The sequence below is a fragment of the Ascaphus truei genome, chromosome 7 (genome assembly GCF_040206685.1).
Source record: "Ascaphus truei isolate aAscTru1 chromosome 7, aAscTru1.hap1, whole genome shotgun sequence".
NCBI lineage: Eukaryota > Metazoa > Chordata > Amphibia > Anura > Ascaphidae > Ascaphus > Ascaphus truei.
In genome coordinates this window covers 32,266,040-32,286,606 of record NC_134489.1, presented here as the reverse complement: position 1 = coordinate 32,286,606, position 20,567 = coordinate 32,266,040, and the positions used below count along the sequence as shown (strand labels likewise).

Sequence of the window (20,567 nt, the reverse complement as noted above, 5' to 3'; positions counted from 1 at the left end):
TGCAGATAAACCGCTCTGAGACTCTCAGCAAGTGAACCCACGAACCTCTCTTCTCCCCGAAGTAGAGTGTCTGCTGGGCAGGGTTGGACCACTGCAGGGAGGACTCCTGGTGATCGTCCACAGTGCACTTTAGGGTCACTGTGCCGCCTGTCGGGACCACTTCATCTGATGTGACCGGCTGGTTGGCTGTGGGACATAACAACACAATATGTGTGAACAGAGACACAACTTTGTATATTCCTCCAGTATTTGGGCATCACACACAATATACACATTCCTAATATTGTATATGCCATCACACAGAATATATATATCCCTAATTCTGTGTGCCATCCGATAATACAATATACACACCGCTAATACTGTGTGCCACCCGATAATAGAATATACACACCCCTAATACTGTGTGCCATCCGATAATACAATATACACACCGCTAATACTGTGTGCCACCCGATAATAGAATATACACACCCCTAATACTGTGTGCCATCCGATAATACAATATACACACCGCTAATACTGTGTGCCACCCGATAATAGAATATACACACCCCTAATACTGTGTGCCATCCGATAATACAATATACACACCCCTAATACTGTGTGCCACCCGATAATACAATATACACACCCCTAATACTGTGTGCCATCCGATAATAGAATATACACACCCCTAATACTGTGTGCCATCCGATAATAGAATATACACACCCCTAATACTGTGTGCCACCCGATAATAGAATATACACACCCCTAATACTGTGTGCCATCCGATAATACAATATACACAACCCTAATACTGTGTGCCATCCGATAATAGAATATACACACCCCTAATACTGTGTGCCATCCGATAATAGAATATACACACCCCTAATACTGTGTGCAACCCGATAATAGAATATACACACCCCTAATACTGTGTGCAACCCGATAATAGAATATACACACCCCTAATACTGTGTGCCACCCGATAATAGAATATACACACCCCGAATACTGTGTGCCACCCGATAATAGAATATACACACCCCTAATACTGTGCCACCCGATAATAGAATATACACACCCCTAATACTGTGTGCCATCCGATAATACAATATACACACCCCTAATACTGTGTGCCATCCGATAATAGAATATACACACCCCTAATACTGTGTGCCATCCGATAATACAATATACACACCCCTAATACTGTGTGCCATCCGATAATAGAATATACACACCTAATACTGTGTGCCATCCGATAATAGAATATACACACCCCTAATACTGTGTGCCACCCGATAATAGAATATACACACCCCTAATACTGTGTGCCATCCGATAATACAATATACACACCCCTAATACTGTGTGCCATCCGATAATAGAATATACACACCCCTAATACTGTGTGCCACCTGATAATACAAAATACACACCCCTAATACTGTGTGCCATCCGATAATACAATATACACACCCCTAACACTGTGTGCCATCCGATAATACAATATACCCACCCATAATACTGTGTGCCACCCGATAATAGAATATACACACCCCTAATACTGTGTGCCACCTGATAATACAAAATACACACCCCTAATACTGTGTGCCATCCGATAATACAATATACACACCCCTAACACTGTGTGCCATCCGATAATACAATATACCCACCCATAATACTGTGTGCCACCCGATAATACAATATACACACCCCTAATGCTGTGTGCCACCCGATAATACAATATACCCACCCCTAATACTGTGTGCCACCCGATTATACAATATACACACCCCTAATGCTGTGTGCCATCCGATAATACAATATACACACCCCTAATACTGGGTGCCATCCGATAATACAATATACACACCCCTAATACTGGGTGCCATCCGATAATACAATATACACATCCATAATACTGTGTGCCACCCGATAATACAATATACACACCCCTAATACTGTGTGCCACCGGATAATACAATATACACACCCCTAATACTGTGTGCCATCCGATAATACAATATACACACCCCTAATACTGTGTGCCATCCGATAATACAATATACACATCCCTAATACTGGGTGCCATCCGATAATACAATGTACACACCCCTAATACTGTGTGCCATCCGATAATACAATATACACACCCCTAATACTGTGTGCCATCCGATAATAGAATATACACATCCCTAATACTGTGTGCCATCCGATAATACAATATACACACCCCTAATACTGTGTGCCATCCGATAATACAATATACACATCCCTAATACTGTGTGCCATCCGATAATACAATATACACACCCCTAATACTGTGTGCCATCCGATAATACAATATACCCACCCCTAATACTGTGTGCCATCCGATAATACAATATACACACCCCTAATACTGTGTGCCACCCGATAATACAATATACACATCCATAATACTGTGTGCCACCCGATAATACAATATACACATCCCTAATACCGTGTGCCATCCGATAATACAATATACACACCCCTAATACTGTGTGCCATCCGATAATACAATATACACACCCCTAATACTGTGTGCCATCCGATAATACAATATACACATCCATAATACTGTGTGCCACCCGATAATACAATATACACACCCCTAATACTGTGTGCCACCCGATAATACAATATACCCACCCCTAATACTGTGTGCCACCCGATTATACAATATACACACCCCTAATGCTGTGTGCCACCCGATAATACAATATACACACCCCTAATACTGGGTGCCATCCGATAATACAATATACACACCCCTAATACTGGGTGCCATCCGATAATACAATATACACACCCCTAATACTGGGTGCCATCCGATAATACAATGTACACACCCCTAATACTGTGTGCCATCCGATAATACAATATACACACCCCTAATACTGTGTGCCACCCGATAATACAATATACCCACCCCTAATACTGTGTGCCACCCGATTATACAATATACACATCCCTAATACTGTGTGCCACCCGATAATACAATATACACACCCCTAATACTGGGTGCCATCCGATAATACAATATACACACCCCTAATACTGTGTGCCATCCGATAATACAATATACACATCCATAATACTGTGTGCCACCCGATAATACAATATACACACCCCTAATACTGTGTGCCACCCGATAATACAATATACCCACCCCTAATACTGTGTGCCACCCGATAATACAATATACCCACCCCTAATACTGTGTGCCACCCGATTATACAATATACACACCCCTAATGCTGTGTGCCATCCGATAATACAATATACACACCCCTAATACTGGGTGCCATCCGATAATACAATATACACATCCATAATACTGTGTGCCATCCGATAATACAATATACACACCCCTAATACTGTGTGCCATCCGATAATACAATATACACACCCCTAATACTGTGTGCCACCCGATAATACAATATACACACCCCTAATACTGTGTGCCACCCGATAATACAATATACACACCCCTAATACTGTGTGCCATCCGATAATACAATATACACACCCCAAATACTGTGTGCCATCCGATAATACAATATACACACCCCTAATACTGTGTGCCATCCGATAATACAATATACACACCCCTAATGCTGTGTGCCATCCGATAATACAATATACACACCCCTAATACTGGGTGCCATCCGATAATACAATATACACACCCCTAATACTGGGTGCCACCCGATAATACAATATACACACCCCTAATACTGTGTGCCACCCGATAATACAATATACACACCCCTAATACTGTGTGCCATCCGATAATACAATATACACATCCATAATACTGTGTGCCATCCGATAATACAATATACACACCCCTAATGCTGTGTGCCATCCGATAATACAATGTACACACCCCTAATACTGTGTGCCATCCGATAATACAATATACACACCCCTAATACTGTGTGCCATCCGATAATACAATATACACATCCATAATACTGTGTGCCACCCGATAATACAATATACACATCCCTAATACTGTGTGCCACCCGATAATACAATATACACACCCCTAATACTGTGTGCCATCCGATAATACAATATACACATCCATAATACTGTGTGCCATCCGATAATAGAATATACACACCCCTAATACTGTGTGCCATCCGATAATACAATATACACACCCCTAATACTGTGTGCCATCCGATAATACAATATACACATCCATAATACTGTGTGCCACCCGATAATACAATATACACACCCCTAATACTGTGTGCCACCCGATAATACAATATACCCACCCCTAATACTGTGTGCCACCCGATAATACAATATACCCACCCCTAATACTGTGTGCCACCCGATAATACAATATACCCACCCCTAATACTGTGTGCCATCCGATAATACAATATACACCCCCCTATTACTGTGTGCCATCCGATAATACAATATACACCCCCCTTGTATTATCGGGTGTGCCACCCGATAATACAATATACACACCTCTATTACTGTGTGCCACCCAATAATACAATATACCCACCCCTAATACTGTGTGCAGCAATGACAGTATACACATGCCTGCTGTGATTTCAGAGACTAGTCCATACACCTTGTGTCTCTGCTGTATTGCTAGCCCTGAGGCCCATCTGGTGGTGAAGAGGTTCAATACATTGTTACAGAGTGAATCCAGTGTGTGCCTATCCCAGTTAAGTGTTTGGGGTAACTAATGCGTGTTAGAGACTTATCCTATTAAAGTTTATGGGGTTAACCAATTGTATGTAGAGTTATCCCCGTGAAGTCTATGTGGGCAACTGATGTGACTAAGACGGTGACCCCATTAAACTTCATGGGGTGTTTGTAATAGGTTAATGTATGTTATTGGATGATCCTACTGAAGTCTGTGGGGACTAGTGACGTGCAAAAGGATGTTCCCATTGAAGTCCAGAGGGGAATCTGATGTGTGTAAGAGGGTGATTTTAATGGCGTCTTACCAAGACCCCAAGTGGAAATAGTAAAAGAAAAAAAAAAGTAGTTGTACTTACTGCTTGTTTGTAAACATAAAGTAGGGGTTCTCCTGCCTTGTAAATTAAAAACTGGAGGTTTGTACCCACTACTATCATGATAAAGAACACATCTGTGTCTCAGGCAGTTCCCCAAAACCTTATCCTATAATCACACATAATACAGTGCAACCACTGCAGCAAGGGATTCTGGGTAATGACATGCAAATGAGCACCCATAGTGCCTCACTTTTTGTTTCTTCTCCACTTTAGCATCGATCCACACTCCCATCCCACGCCCACACTGATTAGACGGGAAACGGAGAGACGGTGTGGCCGTGGAGTGGTAAGAGGATATGTGCTGTACGGCGGTGATTAGAAAACAACACTGGTTTAGGCTTTTGCTGAGTGCTGTGCACATGGAATCCGAGCCAAACATCCGCGTGCAGGGCCAGCGGCGCACAAAGAGGGATTCACCGAGCCACAGAGAGCGTGGGCGTCAGATATTCTCTTCTGCACATTCCGGCAGAGTCACGGCCTACGCAGTCCCAGAGGTCAACAGTTCACGTTCCGGACATATGTGAACACCTTCACTGCCACTGAAGTTCATGAAGTCTGTGGGGACAAGTCACGTGTGTGATAGGGGGATCCTATTAAAGTCTGTGGGGACAAGTCACGTGTGTGATAGGGTGATCCTATTAAAGTCTGTGGGGACAAGTCACGTGTGTGATAGGGTGATCCTACTAAAGTCTGTGGGGACAAGTCACGTGTGTGATAGTGTGATCCTATTAAAGTCTGTGGGGACAAGTCACGTGTGTGATAGGGTGATCCTATTAAAGTCTGTGGGGACAAGTGATGTGGGTGATAGGGTGATCCTATTAAAGTCTGTGGGGACAAGTGATGTGTGTGATAGGGTGATCCTATTAAAGTCTGTGGGGACAAGTGATGTGGGTGATAGGGTGATCCTACTAAAGTCTGTGGGGACAAGTCACGTGTGTGATAGGGTGATCCTACTAAAGTCTGTGGGGACAAGTGATGTGGGTGATAGGGTGATCCTACTAAAGTCTGTGGGGACAAGTGATGTGTGTGATAGGGTGATCCTACTAAAGTCTGTGGGGACAAGTGATGTGTGTGATAGGGTGATCCTACTAAAGTCTGTGGGGACAAGTGATGTGGGTGATAGGGTGATCCTATTAAAGTCTGTGGGGACAAGTCACGTGTGTGATAGGGTGATCCTATTAAAGTCTGTGGGGACAAGTCACGTGTGTGATAGGGTGATCCTATTAAAGTCTGTGGGGACAAGTGATGTGGGTGATAGGGTGATCCTACTAAAGTCTGTGGGGACAAGTCACGTGTGTGTAGGGGGATCCTACTGGCCTGGACATGTTACAGTATGTGTGTGCGAGGGCGATTCTACTGAAATATATGGGGTTAACTAACGTGCATGTCAGGGACATCCCTTAGTGCAAGGGTGATCAACTACAGTCCCCCAACAGGCCGGGTATTGGGGATATCCCTAATCCCTCATCTAATCCCTATCATTCTGCCACTGATTGAGCCCCCTGTGCTGAAGCAGGGATATCCTGGTGGCCCTTGAGGACTGAAGTTGGCCACACCTGCCTTAGTGGAATAACAGCTTTAAAAGGCGTTCATTCATCTGCCTTGTTAACTCCTTCAATGCCACAGGGGCCAGTGACACATTAGCATTTTATTTCCACTGGCTGTGCATTGCAAATGACTCTGGCGCTGAAGGGGTTAAGGGCTATTATGCACTTAACAAACCGAGTTTCGTTTAAAAAAAAAATAACAACAATCCCTCTCCCTCCCGCCCCAGCAACAGAAAACGAGCGATCTCTCAAGCTTCTTCCCCTGCCTCGGGGGTGTATTATACTAACGCAGAGCGCAGAACGCAGAACGCCGGGGGAAGGTGACCCCTCTAACCCTCCACATCAGCATGGTTTGTAAGAATGGGAAGATTCACCACGCCGTGCACACACACATAGACAGTATACATACACACACACACACACACACACACCTATATACAGTATATGTACACACACACACACGCATATATATACAGTATATACAGATATATATATATATATATAAGTCTTAGGCAGCAACCCCGCCTTTCCCCATCATCACTCAGCACACAGCACTTCCACTGCAGCAAGGGATTCTGGGAAATGACATGCAAATGAGCACACAGTGCCACTTTTTGCTTCAAAAACCATTTTTAACATGGTTCCCTATACATATATATATATATATATATATATATACACAGAGTCAAATATCAGAAATGTCACCTGGTTAGGACAGCCGGGGCATTGATGAAACATTACAAATATGTCTATTGGGTGACACACTACACTACATGCATATAGTTCCTGCCAATCTGCATGTGTGTATGTGTGACACACTTACTGTATAATTCACATGGATACTGTACATACAGTATAAGGAATTGTCACCACTCTTATTGCATACATACAGTATACATACAAAGATCTGTGTACCCACAAAGCAATCCTAAGTAATGCGAGGAAGAACCGACCCGTGCTGACTAACAGAGTGTAAGCTCTGCGGCACAGTCATTCAACATGCTCCTGTCATCAGAGCTGCGGAGTGCGAAGCAGCCACGTTCCTCTTTCCGTCCACGTAGCGGTTTCCACGAGAGCCGCCATTCTCCGCACTATCCTGTCGCTTATGACAATCACCCCCCAGAAACGTGAATTATTAAAGAAACCAGCAAGATAGAGAAATCCCACCTCTCTTGCAGCAGAGAGAAGCTTCCGGGAACCGAGACGCTCATTAGGACTCGCGCCTTCAAATGCATTATTACGACGAGTTTCCATCCCTTTAACCTGCTAAGAGGTTACATAGCAAATGGCAAGACGGAGGAAAACCCGTTCTTATTTTAATTGCTGCTGGCAGCTGTGTCACGATGTAAGAAGCTTCTTGGAGGTGCAGCCTAATTGGATTCCTTAAACGAATCTAACCATGCTAAGAGCAAATATTTTGTTTAGTTTCTCCGGAAATGCCAGCTGACACCTGTTTTCCGTTCTCTGCACTGGCTGCCGGTAAAATGGCGAATTTATTTTAACGATTGGCTTGGCACCACGTGCTCAGGGTCCCGGCTATCCGAGAGAGCTTCTAGTTCCCTACACTCCCAATCTCTCACTTTCATCTGCAGGTGAAGGACCCCATACGGTTCCCAGAATCCCCCTGACTTCCTATAGGGCCCGAGTTTTTAGCCGTGCTGCTCCCGCTCTGTGGAATAATCGGCCTCGTACAGTTCATGAGGCCCCTTCTCTGGGAATTATAAATATAGGCTCCAAACCTACAGTACCTGTTTACCCAGGCATTTCATTAATGAACCACACCCGGTTTGGCATTTAATAGCTACAGTCCCGCCCCCTCCTGTATTGTATCTTTCCTTGTGTCTGCTCTTATTTGTAACTGTGAAGCACTTTGAGTCCCATTGGGATAAAAGCGCTATGTAAATAAAGTTACTAGTCAATTTTCTATAACCTTTCCCCACCCTGTCCTTATCTAACTCAATAAGATAATGGGAGAGAGGGGGCTTTACCTGTGCAAACTCTTGTAGAACATACCGTGACATCTGACACAGGGAGCTGCCTGAGTACCTCGCCCCCCTCCCACGCCTCAGCTCAGCGTGTTGACAAAGTAACTTTAACACGGTTTTAAAAATACTGTATGTGTCAGATTTGAGTATCAAGGCATCAATCACCCAGGTGTGACATCTTAAACATGTCCCTTTCATTAGCCCACTGAGGTCTTAGGGCTCGATTATACTTGCCCTGGCTGGGCGCATGACCTCGTGATGTCACGCGTGCGATGCGCACCCGTGAAAGCTGCGCTGCAGACTGGATGCATCGGGAGGCGTGGCCATGACATCACGTGAGCGGTTCGCCCTCATTGGCTGAAACGCACATGTGACGCGACGTGCGCACTCAATTGAAAACAATCATTTGTTTTGGCGGCGCGCCGCAATTATAATCACGGCCGAGATACCGGCGCCCCCATCGGAGGTCTGTGTCTCGGGAAGCAGGGGGTCCCCAGAGCTGAAATTACTGGGGTTCAGCTCCGGAGAGTCCCTGCTTCAATCCTATAGCGGGGCAAAAAATATTCACCCGCTTGGATCGCTCCTTTAACAACAAACGTAGCCGTTCTCTGCCTGAAGGCTTTTCCTTCCGCCCACGCCTGGAAAAAAAGTGGAACTGTAGGTTTGTCAATACAACAAGTAGTGATCCTGCGGGCGTGAGAATAAAGAGTAGTGATCCTGCGGGCGTGAGAATAAAAAGAAGTGATCCTGCGGGCGTGAGAATAAAGAGTAGTGATCCTGCGGGCGTGAGAATAAAAAGTAGTGATCCTGCGGGCGTGAGAATAAAAAGTAGTGATCCTGCGGGCGTGAGAATAAAAAGTAGTGATCCTGCGGGCGTGAGAATAAAAAGTAGTGATCCTGCGGGCGTGAGAATAAAAAGTAGTGATCCTGCGGGCGTGAGAATAAAAAGTATTGATCCTGCGGGCGTGAGAATAAAGAGTAGGGATCCTGCGGGCGTGAGAATAAAAAGTATTGATCCTGCGGGCGTGAGAATAAAGAGTAGTGATCCTGCGGACGTGAGAATAAAGAGTAGTGATCCTGCGGGCGTGAGAATAAAGAGTAGTGATCCTGCGGGCGTGAGAATAAAGAGTAGTGATCCTGCGGGCGTGAGAATAAAGAGTAGTGATCCTGCGGGCGTGAGAATAAAGAGTAGTGATCCTGCGGGCGTGAGAATAAAGAGTAGTGATCCTGCGGGCGTGAGAATAAAAAGTAGTTGTGCCCCATACTCCGCAGTGCCAGAGAGTATAATACAAAAGTGCTGTTTGTTACCGGTGAGACTCTGTTGAAGCGTATGAGACGCTGCGGATAGAAATCAGTGGGACAGACAGAGAATCCGTGCGAGCTGACAGGTCGCTCTGCAATGTGATTACGCACCATCACACTAAAGGTATATTACAACAAAAAGAAAAAAGAAAAATCTCATTTACGTTTCCATGGTAGCCAAGCGATGGTGGGCTTTACAATCTTTATCTAATGTCGGCCAGTCCTCAAAGCCGCAGGTAAGTCGTTCTTCTTGCTCTGCTCTTTGTTGACAAGCAAGTGACGAAGCCCCCCATTAATCAAACAGATAAACGGACGTAGCGGATATGTTTGAAATCGGTGTTCCCAAAGAAAAGCGAAACGCATTTTGAACAGACAAATGTAGTCGGACTTAAAGCAAAGAGGAGTAACCTGCTGCACCTATTATAATGCAATCACTACAACGCTTTTAATAGTGCAGCAACCATATACAGGGATATTATACAAGCGACAATACAGGGGCGATCGATGTAAATAGGATTTCATGAATCAGATATGAAAGTGAAAGTCCCCAAGAGCTTACATTCTAAGTGGTGTGGTGTGGTGGGAGACCTACAGAGTATTCGTAGACTACCCATTTAATGGTTAATACCCAGAATGCAGTGGGTCTCGGTCCTGCCAGTCTTAGCGTCTCTCCCTCATGAGAAGTGATAGGGACAGAAGTAGGTCATGTCACCGGTGCTGTGACATTCACAGGCGGCTGCTGGGTCTCATTAGTGCCATTTAGCACACACATCACTCCCTGCCCCGGCTCCCACCAGGCGACCTGCAGCCTTAATTGTGCTAGATCGGCCTCCGTCTAATTGGAGTAGTCCTAATTACATCCGCCTCGTTAACACTGGTGAGTTTCCTGTTAAAGACGCTGGGAGGGGGCAAGGTCTTCATGGCGAGGGGCATTTACAACTCCTTGATATCAGACGGGGCAAGGACCCATGTGAACAGTGTGACATTCACATGACATTGTCACTGGCCAACATCGTACAGGAGGATAACCTTCTTTGCCTATGGCTACATGCCACAGACACTGGTTTCTACCGAGAGAAAGCTGCGTAACGCCTTCTGGGACCATGTAAAGTCCGCTTACTGGAATCTGTAAGGCACATGTACCTCTCAGGAATGGGCAACATGAATGCAGTGATGAGGAGTCTGCAGGTGGTGGGAGGAAGTGTATTTATTATATATATATATATATATATATATATATATATAAAAATAATAAATACACTTCCTCCCTGTGTGTATATGTGTGTATATATATATATATGTACAAAGGCAGATGTCACTCGCAATAAAGGTAGAAAGCCGGTGCTTGTCCCATATAATATTGAATAAAATGTAGATTCCTTACCAGGCAGACCAGGAGTACAAGACCACGCAGCAAGAACCGAGACAGCACTCAGATTGATATCAAATATAAATGTATTGAAAAAAAAGGCACATACAACCGACGTTTCGGTCCTGAAACAGGACCTTTCTCAAGGGAGTGCACTCTGGTGTAGATGTGGATCATGGTTTGGGTATTGGCCCGCCTTGGGAAGGGAGCGCCGACGCCGTAGCTGTGCGCCTCGCTAACCTTCGGTGTGTTACGGTTTGACGTGCCCACTTGGCAGTGATGTCAGCGGCTGGCATTGGAAGTTATTTCATCATGTTTTGCTGGCCAGGTTCACGCTGTAAAAGTTTAACAAAGCGGTGGCTATTTTGCATCCAAATCAGCGTCCGTGTTATTGGGATTTGGGTGGGACGCTCGGTGGTTACTGAGGCTTGGCTTATATAGTCCGTGCGTTTGTGCTCGTGCCCATGCGGGCGGCAAAAACAAATTTCAGACTCCCTATGAGGCCGCCCCTATGACACACACGATGGAGCGCGATGGCGGGACCGCGTTGCCAAAAGACAAGATTTTTGTCACGGCAGCGGTTCTGCCAATGAGGGTGAACCAGCCGCGTGATGTCACGGCCATGCCCCCCCCCTTCCTCCCTCCCCCCCCATCGCCTGAACATCGCTTGGAAGGAGAGTTTACAGATCGTTTGTGCTAGGGCCGCGCTGCACGCCGTGCGTGCGCTCTCTCGCAAGCAAGCGGACTGTATAATCCCGGCCTAAAACTGAGAGGAGGGACGCTGCAGTACCTATCAGATATAGACCCCCCAGGGGTTAACAGACATGGATTTAGCACCCTTTTTTGAAAGTGTGTGTGTGTGTGTGTGTGTGTAAACACGAGTAATAGTCAATGAGTTTTTAGGACACTTGGGCTGTGAAGGTGGTTAATCTGTCACCCTACATACATTGTCCTATCAATCCCAGCGCTTGCTCTGTCTCTCTGTGTGCTGGAGAATCCATTTCCCTTCTAGGTCGGGGAGAGGGGACTTCGCGTTATAATAAATGACTCGCTGTGCTACCTGGGCGCTTATTTTATGCACTCTCTGTCCTCTGAGTATTTATGGCGCTGTATCGTCGGCTGTCTGTGTGTGCGCGTCTCGATTCATCATTCTCTCCATCTCTCTCCCTCTTTCTTTTATGCAGAACATATATACAGTCTCTCTTTCTCTCTCACCGATTTTCTACCTTCCTCTCCCCCCATATCTCTTTATTCGCTCTCTCCTCCCTTTATATTTTCCCTGTGCAGTCAAGTCTTTCTTCACACCTCCTCCCCTGTGTTCATGTCTGTCTCTTCCTCTATCTCTCCTTCCTTACGTCAGTGAAGCTCTGAACTTCATTCGGAGCTCAGAGACTCCCTGACACGGAGAAGCAGCGTGTATAGGGAAACTGTCTATCACCCCTCTCCTCACGCTCTATTCAGAGACACTTCTATTTCTCCCCAACATAGTGCTCTCTCACACTATCCCCGTCTCTGTATGTCTCCATAGCAGCATCTCTCTCATCCACTGCCTCTCTCTCACACTTTCTCCCTGTCTGTATGTCGCCTTCTGTGAGCATGTCTCTTTCCCATCCCTCTGTTTCTCACACTGTGTATGTCTCTTTCCTCTCCCTCACACTGTGTGGATGTCTCTTTCCCATCTCTGTTTCTCACACTGTGAGCATGTCTCTTTCCCATCCCTCTGTTTCTCACACTGTTTATGTCTCTTTCCTCTCCCTCACACTGTGTGGATGTCTCTTTCCCATCTCTGTTTCTCACACTGTGTGCATGTCTCTTTCCCATCCCTCTGTTTCTCACACTGTGTGCATGTCTCTTTCCCATCCCTCTGTTTCTCACACTGTGTGCATGTCTCTTCTCTGTCCCTCTATCTCTCACAGTCACTGTGTGGATGTCTCTTTCCCATCCCTCTGTTTCTCACACTGTGTGCATGTCTCTTTCCCACCCCTCTGTTTCTCACACAGTGTATGTTTCTTTGCTCTCTCTCACACTGTGTGGATGTCTCTTCCCTCTCCCACTGTCCTTCACACTGTGAGCATGTCTCTTCCCCGTCCCTCTGTCTCTCACACTGTGTGCATGTCTCTCATACTGTGTGCATGTCTCTCCCCTCTCTCTCTCTCTGTCTCACACTGTGTGCATGTCTCTTCCCTCTCCCTCTGTCTCTCCATGTCCCTCTGTCTGTCACACTGTGTGCATGTCTCTTTCCCATCCCTCTGTTTCTCACACTGTGTGCATGTTTCTTCTCTGTCCCTCTGTTTCTCACAGTGTATGTCTCTTTCCTCTCTCTCACACTGTGTGGATGTCTCTTCCCTCTCCCACTGTCCTTCACACTGTGAGCATGTCTCTTCCCCGTCCCTCTGTCTCTCACACTGTGTGCACGTCTCTCCCGTCCCTCTGTCTCTCACACTGTGTGCATGTCTCTTCCCTCTCCCTCTGTCTCACACTGTGTGCATGTCTCTTCCCTCTCCCTCTGCTCACACTGTGTGCATGTCTCTCCCCTCTCTCTCTGTCTCACACTGTGTGCATGTCTCTTCCCTCTCCCTCTGTCTCTCCATGTCCCACTGTCTGTCACACTGTGTGCATGTCTCTCCCTGTCCTTCTGTCTCTCACACTGTGTGCCTGTCTCTCCCCTCTCTCTGTCTCACACTGTGTGCTTGTCTCTTCCCTCTCCCTCTGTCTCTCCATGTCCCTCTGTCTGTCACACTGTGTGCATGTCTCTCCCTGTCCCTCTGTCTCACAGTCACACTGTGTGCCTGTCTCTCCCCTGTCCCTCACTCTGTGTGCATGTCTCTCCCTGTCCCTGTCTCACAGTCACACTGTGTGCAAGTCTCTCCCTGTCCCTCTGTCTCACAGTCACACTGTGTGCCTGTCTCTCCCCTGTCCCTCTGTCTTTCACTCTGTGTGCATGTCTCCCCCTGTCCCTGTCTCACAGTCACACTGTGTGCATGTCTCTCCCTGTCCCTCTGTCTCACAGTCACACTGTGTGTCTGTCTCTCCCTGTCCCTCTGTCTGTCACACTGTGTGCATGTCTCTCCCTGTCCCTCTGTCTCACAGTCACACTGTGTGCATGTCTCTCCCTGTCCCTCTGTCTCACAGTCACACTGTGTGCATGTCTCTCCCTGTCCCTCTGTCTGTCACACTGTGTGCATGTCTCTCCCCTGTCCTTCTGTCTCACAGTCACACTGTGTGCATGTCTCTCCCTGTCCCTCTGTCTCACAGTCACACTGTGTGCATGTCTCTCCCTCTCCCTGTCTCTCACACTGTGTGCATGTCTCTCCCTCTGTCTCTGTCTCTCTCACTGTCTGCCTGTCTCTCCCCTGTCCCTCTGTCTCACACTGAGCCTGTCTCTCCCGTCCCTCTGTCTCTCACACTGAGCCTGTCTCTCCCGTCCCTCTGTCTCACACTGAGCCAGTCTCTCCCTGTCCCTCTGTAGTACATCAGTAGTGCTGCATTGAGTTCTGAGCCGGGCTCAGATGAAAGTCCTCTCTATACTGCACATCACATTGATACTCAATGCCTTAACATTCATTAATTTACTGCCAAAAAGCCTGGTTTGGGAGCCTGCTGAACAGTTCTCATAATTCACAAACCTGACATGTGGGACTTTCCTTGATGTGCAGAATTTCTTACAAAAGCTGTTGTCAGCGACTCATAGCGTGGGCCTATCTTACACGTGATCAAAGCTGGGAAATGCAGGGGTTTAACCCCTTGGCTTCACAATCTGGTGTAGGCCTCACTGGCATCTAAGGAGTTACATGGATCCATAATCACAGCAATGATTTCCCACACAAAGGGGTTAAAACACCCATAATCCCTTGCTGCACAGCAATGCGTTCTACTATCAAGGGTTAAACTGGGCCCATAATCCCTTGCCGCACAGCAATGAGTTCCATCATCAAGGGGTTACAACAACACACCCACAATCCCATGTTGCATAGCAATGAGTTTCACCATCAAGGGGTTAACAGGCCCATAAACCCTTGCTGCAAAGCAATGCCTTGCAGGCCCCCCTGGCAGCTAAAGGATTGAAGACAGACCCATCATTTGTGAGCGGCCAGTTGTGGAAGCTTCCGGAAACCAGGCAGCTGCCATGAGGCGATGTTCAGTGTGCGTCTGTCTGGTGATTAGGTGAGACTCGCCCGCTCTGAGCATGGCATCTCTGCGGGAAAGAACCGCCTTCCCACCGCACACCGGGCTCTCGCCTCCCCGCCTCTGCAACACAGGATTAGTAATCCGATAGTTACAGAGGACCTCATGGCCCTCTCCTCTGAGGGGAGCTGCTCTTCTTGACAAAACGAAGGAGGGGAGGATAACAGATACGGGGAGAGGGGGAGCAAAGCGAGAGAAGGAGAGGGGGGAGAAGGAAGGAAGCAAATAAGTGGGAAAGCACAGAGCAGCCAACCCATTATACGTGGGATAAACAAGCCTGGCTGGGTGCACGAAGGAAATCCCAACCATACCGTACCTGCTAGTACCCGGGGGGTGGGGGTGGGGGGGGGGGGGGGAAATCCACATCACAAAGGTGCCATTTGCTCTAAAACATCAAACAAATATTTGTGCCAATGACGTACATGTGTTACAGTATATTTGGGTTAGATCAGTTAGGATAAGAGGTTAATCAAGTCTAAAGGGACTTATGTGTCAAGGCATTAGGGCATTTCCACCTGGCACCTTTGTATTTTGCCCCGCCTGCCCCAGCTTGTGACTGTGTCAGTAGGAGGCGTTGGGTGCGCAGAGTATGATGAGAAGTATCACATTCTGCGTCTCTCTGCGACAATCATGTATTGTTTATTTGCCCGCAACAATCTGCCATATCTGATGTGGGGTAAGTCAAGAATCCTACATCGGATGTAAGAAACTGTTCTTCTACACCAGGGGCGGCCAACTCCAGTCCTTAAGGGCCACCAACAGATCAGGTTTTAAGGGTATTCCTGCTTCAGCACAGGTGGCTCAATTAGTGGCTCAGTCTTTTGACTCCTTTTCTATATTATACATGTCTGCCCCCCCCCCCCCCCTCCAAAAACGAGCAGTGCGTCCACACACACATTTCTGTAAATTGATACAGAGACCCCTACATCTGGCGGATTTATTTTGACGCAGAGTCAAATGAAAACTGTTATAGGAGCCAATTTCCATCCATCTCGTAATACTCCTCTGCCTCTCTGATCCCCCATCGCCTCCTATATCACTCCCCAAAACACTGATGGAGCAAGTGAAGTAAGATTGAAGCGTAGCAACTGAATGTACCATATGGATCCAGTGACACAGAGGGGAAATGATGCCATTTGCTCCAGGCTAACGAGCTATACACCCGTTTGTGACACGGTACAGATGCCCGCATGGCTTAAGTATATTTTTTTTTAGTTCGGGGTTAAGGTTCGGATTAAAGTTAGAGGTTGGGGTTTGGGTCCTAGGTTGTATTGCCGATGGGGGATTGGGGACCATGTTGGGTAATGCCAATAATTACTGCATCGGCATTACCAAAAATGACAGGAAATCCCCCAGAATCCCTGAGTTATCTGTGGCTGATAACTGTCCTGGAGGTCAACTGTCCGGCAGCCACTATCCTAGAGCCCCGAGAGAGGCTGGAAACTCATCCCCCTCGTCTCCAAATACTGGCGTATTCCTGAATGCTCAGGCAGGTGCAGAACACACTACAGGGGGGCAGGGATAGCGGGTGTGTAGGGGGCGATAACTACAGAACACTGACAATCCCAAACTATTCCAGTCTCCCAATCTCTGGGTGGGGAGTATCACTCTCCCCACCCATCGTAATGCCACACGTGCACTAAGTGATGCTCCTGTTTGCTGGCCCCTCACTGCTGCCTCTCTGTCCCTCACTGCTGCCTTTCTGTCCCTCACTGCTGCCTTTCTGTCCCTCACTGCTGCCTCTCCGTCCCTCACTGCTGCCTCTCTGTCCCTCACTGTTTCCTCTCCGTCCTTCACTGTTGCCTCTCCGTCCCTCACGCTGCCTCTCCGTCCCTCACTGCTACCTCTCCGCCCCTCACTGCTGCCTCTCCGTCCCTCACTGCTGCCTCTCCGTCCCTCACTGCTGCCTCTCCGTCCCTCACTGCTGCCTCTCCGTCCCTCACTGCTGCCTCTCCGCCCCTCACTGCTGCCTCTCCATCCCTCACTGCTGCCTCTCCGTCCCTCACGCTGCATATCACTCTGACTGTCCGTTTGTATCAATGAGGACACACTCAACATGTTTTTATGACGTCACATCGGTGACGCCGGTGGAGGGAGCTGCTTGATTGGGAGCTGAGCTACTGAAGCACGGGTTGTATGGCGATGAAACGACAGCTTTATGGAGTTTTTACCCTATATATGCTGCATACATACACAGTGCATACATCTAAAATAAGGGGGTTGGTTCAAGTACTCTGTGTAGCATCCGGCTGCTTGCTAATGAGAGTTAACTCATTGTTTAACAAGGCATTATATATGTGTGTATACTGGATGAATACCTCAAGCCAATATAAGCTACAATACACCAGACAATACCGGCCTCATATATGCTCTAACCCAGGGGGGCGCAAACTTTTTCCCTGCGCCCCCCTGCCGGCGGTCCCCTCACTCCCGCGCCCCCTCCCTAACTCCCCACTTACCTGCGCGCCAGCGTCATGACGTCACGTTGCCATAGCAACATGACGTTACATGACCTCGCGGCGTCATTTTGACGCCGCGTTGCCATGGTGACGCAGGAAGGGAGCCACCGGAGCCTAGGTAAGTAAAGGTTTACAGAGGCCCTGCAGCTCCCCCGGCACTTAATTTAAGTGCCTCCCCGTCGGGGTCACGTCCCCCAGTTTGCGCACCGCTGCTCTAACCTGTGTATTATCACCACATTATTAGCTATTTAGGCATTTTTTAACCTACCTCATATGCAGCCTTAGGCTGCGGTCCCAGTGCGTTCTGACGCGCGCCCGGCGGGGGGGACAGCGCATGCACAGCGCTTCACCGCAGATCGTGGTCCTGGGAGAGATTGCGACGGCAGGGGCATGGCAGGAGTTTTGTGGGGCGTGGACATGACGTCACCCGGCTGGTTCGCCCTCATTGGCTGAACCGTCGGCGGGGGAGTGGCCACGCCTCCGTCGCAAGTTCCACATACAAAAAAATTGTATGTGTGAAAACTCGCAGTACAGCGCGGCTGCTAAATGCGCGCCAAGGCAGGTACTGGGCCCGGACTGATTGGGGGCGGTGCTTGTGCGCACAGCGCACGCCTGTAGAACGCACGGGGACCGCAGCCTAAGACACTACTGGTGTTGTCCAATATAATTAAAAACGTATGGGTTCACTGCTGTCTGACACACTGCAGGACTAGGGATATACAGGAGTTTCTATTTACCAGCATACGGCCGCGCTTATAGTGCCGGCGACGGCGACGTCAGGTGACGGTCGCTGGAAAAATCAAATTGAGATGACTTCCAGCGATCGCGACCAAGCCGTCGCTCCGTCGCATCGCGCTTACTATAAGCGCACGCGACGGCGGCAATGCATTTGTTTTGATGCAACGTCGCGTCGCTGGCACTATAAGCGCAGCCTTAGGGACCTCTCCCATACGCACATTGTGTGTTGTTTCCAGACATTGATTTATCTGATTTATCTGCCCTTGAAACAAAGTCGCTATTTAAGTAGCCATTTTACCCAGAGTGTGTACGCCTGCTAGAGCCGCTCCAAAAGTTTCAGACTGCTATAACGCCCTGACATTAATAGCAAGTATTTACAATAATAACAAGTATTTACATTAATAGCAAGTATTTACAGAGATGGGGGTTTTTATTGCAACAATAATGTCGAGTGAGTAATCATCAGACAATGACATATTTCAGCAGACCCCTTGCTGTGCTCAGGGTGCTTACAGTATCTGCAGCTTTTGCTAATATTAACCCTTTAGGGTGTGCCCTCTTTCCCACACAGGGTTAAGTGTGGCCTATCCTGCTCCCACCATTGGATCCCTCCCCATTATTTTATATCACAGTGTATATATACCCTGCACCGTTGTATATATTTTTTTGTGTTACTAATAAAGTTTAATTTTTAACTGCCACCTTATTCAATTGAATGGCCTATGAAGGGACCCTGTTACCCTCGGATTACATGTGTCCAGCCTTATCTATTTTTCCCAGTGAGTGCAAAATAAGGGATCCTTTTGGTTGAACCTCAGCAACCATTTTTGTACCATATATCCCTGCTTCAGCACAGGTGGCTCAATCAGTCAATGACTGAGCCACTGGTTGAGCCACCTGTGCTGAAGCAGGGATATTCTTAAAACCTGACCTGTGTGGTGGCAGGCGCCCCCCCCCCCCCACCCCCGCCTGCTGCCCCCGGTGCTCGCACCCCCCTTACCTCAGTTCCCAGAGTCAAATGACGCCGTGGGTCATGTGACGTCACTCCGCCACTGCCGCCTGAATCTCGGTATGTAATAGGCTGCACAGGCCTCACGCGATCCTCCTGCATTTAATTTATATGCCGTGGGGAAGAGCGCGACCACTGTGCCCCCCTACAAAATTCTCCCGCCCCCCAGTTTGCGCCCCCCTGCCTTTGAGGACTGCCGTTGGCTGCCCCTGCCTCAGAGCTTACAAACAGTCTAATATCGTTAATACAAAGCATGGAGGATGGCGGCAAAAGGTTGCAAAATATTGAATGTGACCCTGATTCGCGGGAGGCGTAAGGCATGGCAATAAAGCGGAAGGGGGAAGGAGGGTCAGGCTGGGATTCAGTGTGCGGTCTGTGTGTTTTTGGAAGCAGAGACTGGAAGAGACGCTCGGGAGAGGGAGGAAGCGTGCTGGGGAACAGCTGCTGTGTGGGAAGATCCTGCATGGGAACGAGATGTTCAGCACAGAGAGAATATGCTCAGTATGTGCGTGTGTTTGCTGGGCTCTGCTCTGGGCTGTGAGGCCAACTGTACAGTGCCGTATACAGTGCCATGTGCAGTATACGCATGGGCTGCTGCCTTATTGCAGGGCCTGGGAGAATGAGAGGGAGAAAAGGAGAGAGGGAGAAAAGGAGAGAGAGAGAAAACGAGAGAGGGAGATACGAGAGAGGGAGAAACGAGAGAGGGAGAAACGAGAGAGGGAGAAGAGAAAAAAATGAGAGGTGAAATGGGAGAGAGAGGAAACGAGAGAGGTGAAATGGGAGAGAGAGAAGAGAGAAAAATGAGAGGAGAGAGAGAGAGGAAAATACAGGAAAAGAGACAGCGCCAGACAGAGACTGGCAGAGAGACAGAGACAAGAAGGAGAAAGAGACAGAAGTT

At 47.8% G+C, this 20,567-nt stretch overlaps 1 protein-coding gene across 3 annotated transcripts in view; it reads right to left on the bottom strand.

The window, feature by feature from the left end:
• Positions 1 to 20,567, bottom strand: part of CADM3 (cell adhesion molecule 3) — a 181,235-nt gene that overhangs the window by 48,583 nt on the left and 112,085 nt on the right. For all 3 annotated transcript variants that reach the window (XM_075607536.1, XM_075607535.1, XM_075607534.1), the window contains exon 2: positions 46 to 186. In XM_075607536.1, coding sequence (XP_075463651.1) covers positions 46 to 186 — 141 coding nt within the window. The remainder of the gene's footprint in view (positions 1 to 45; positions 187 to 20,567) is intronic.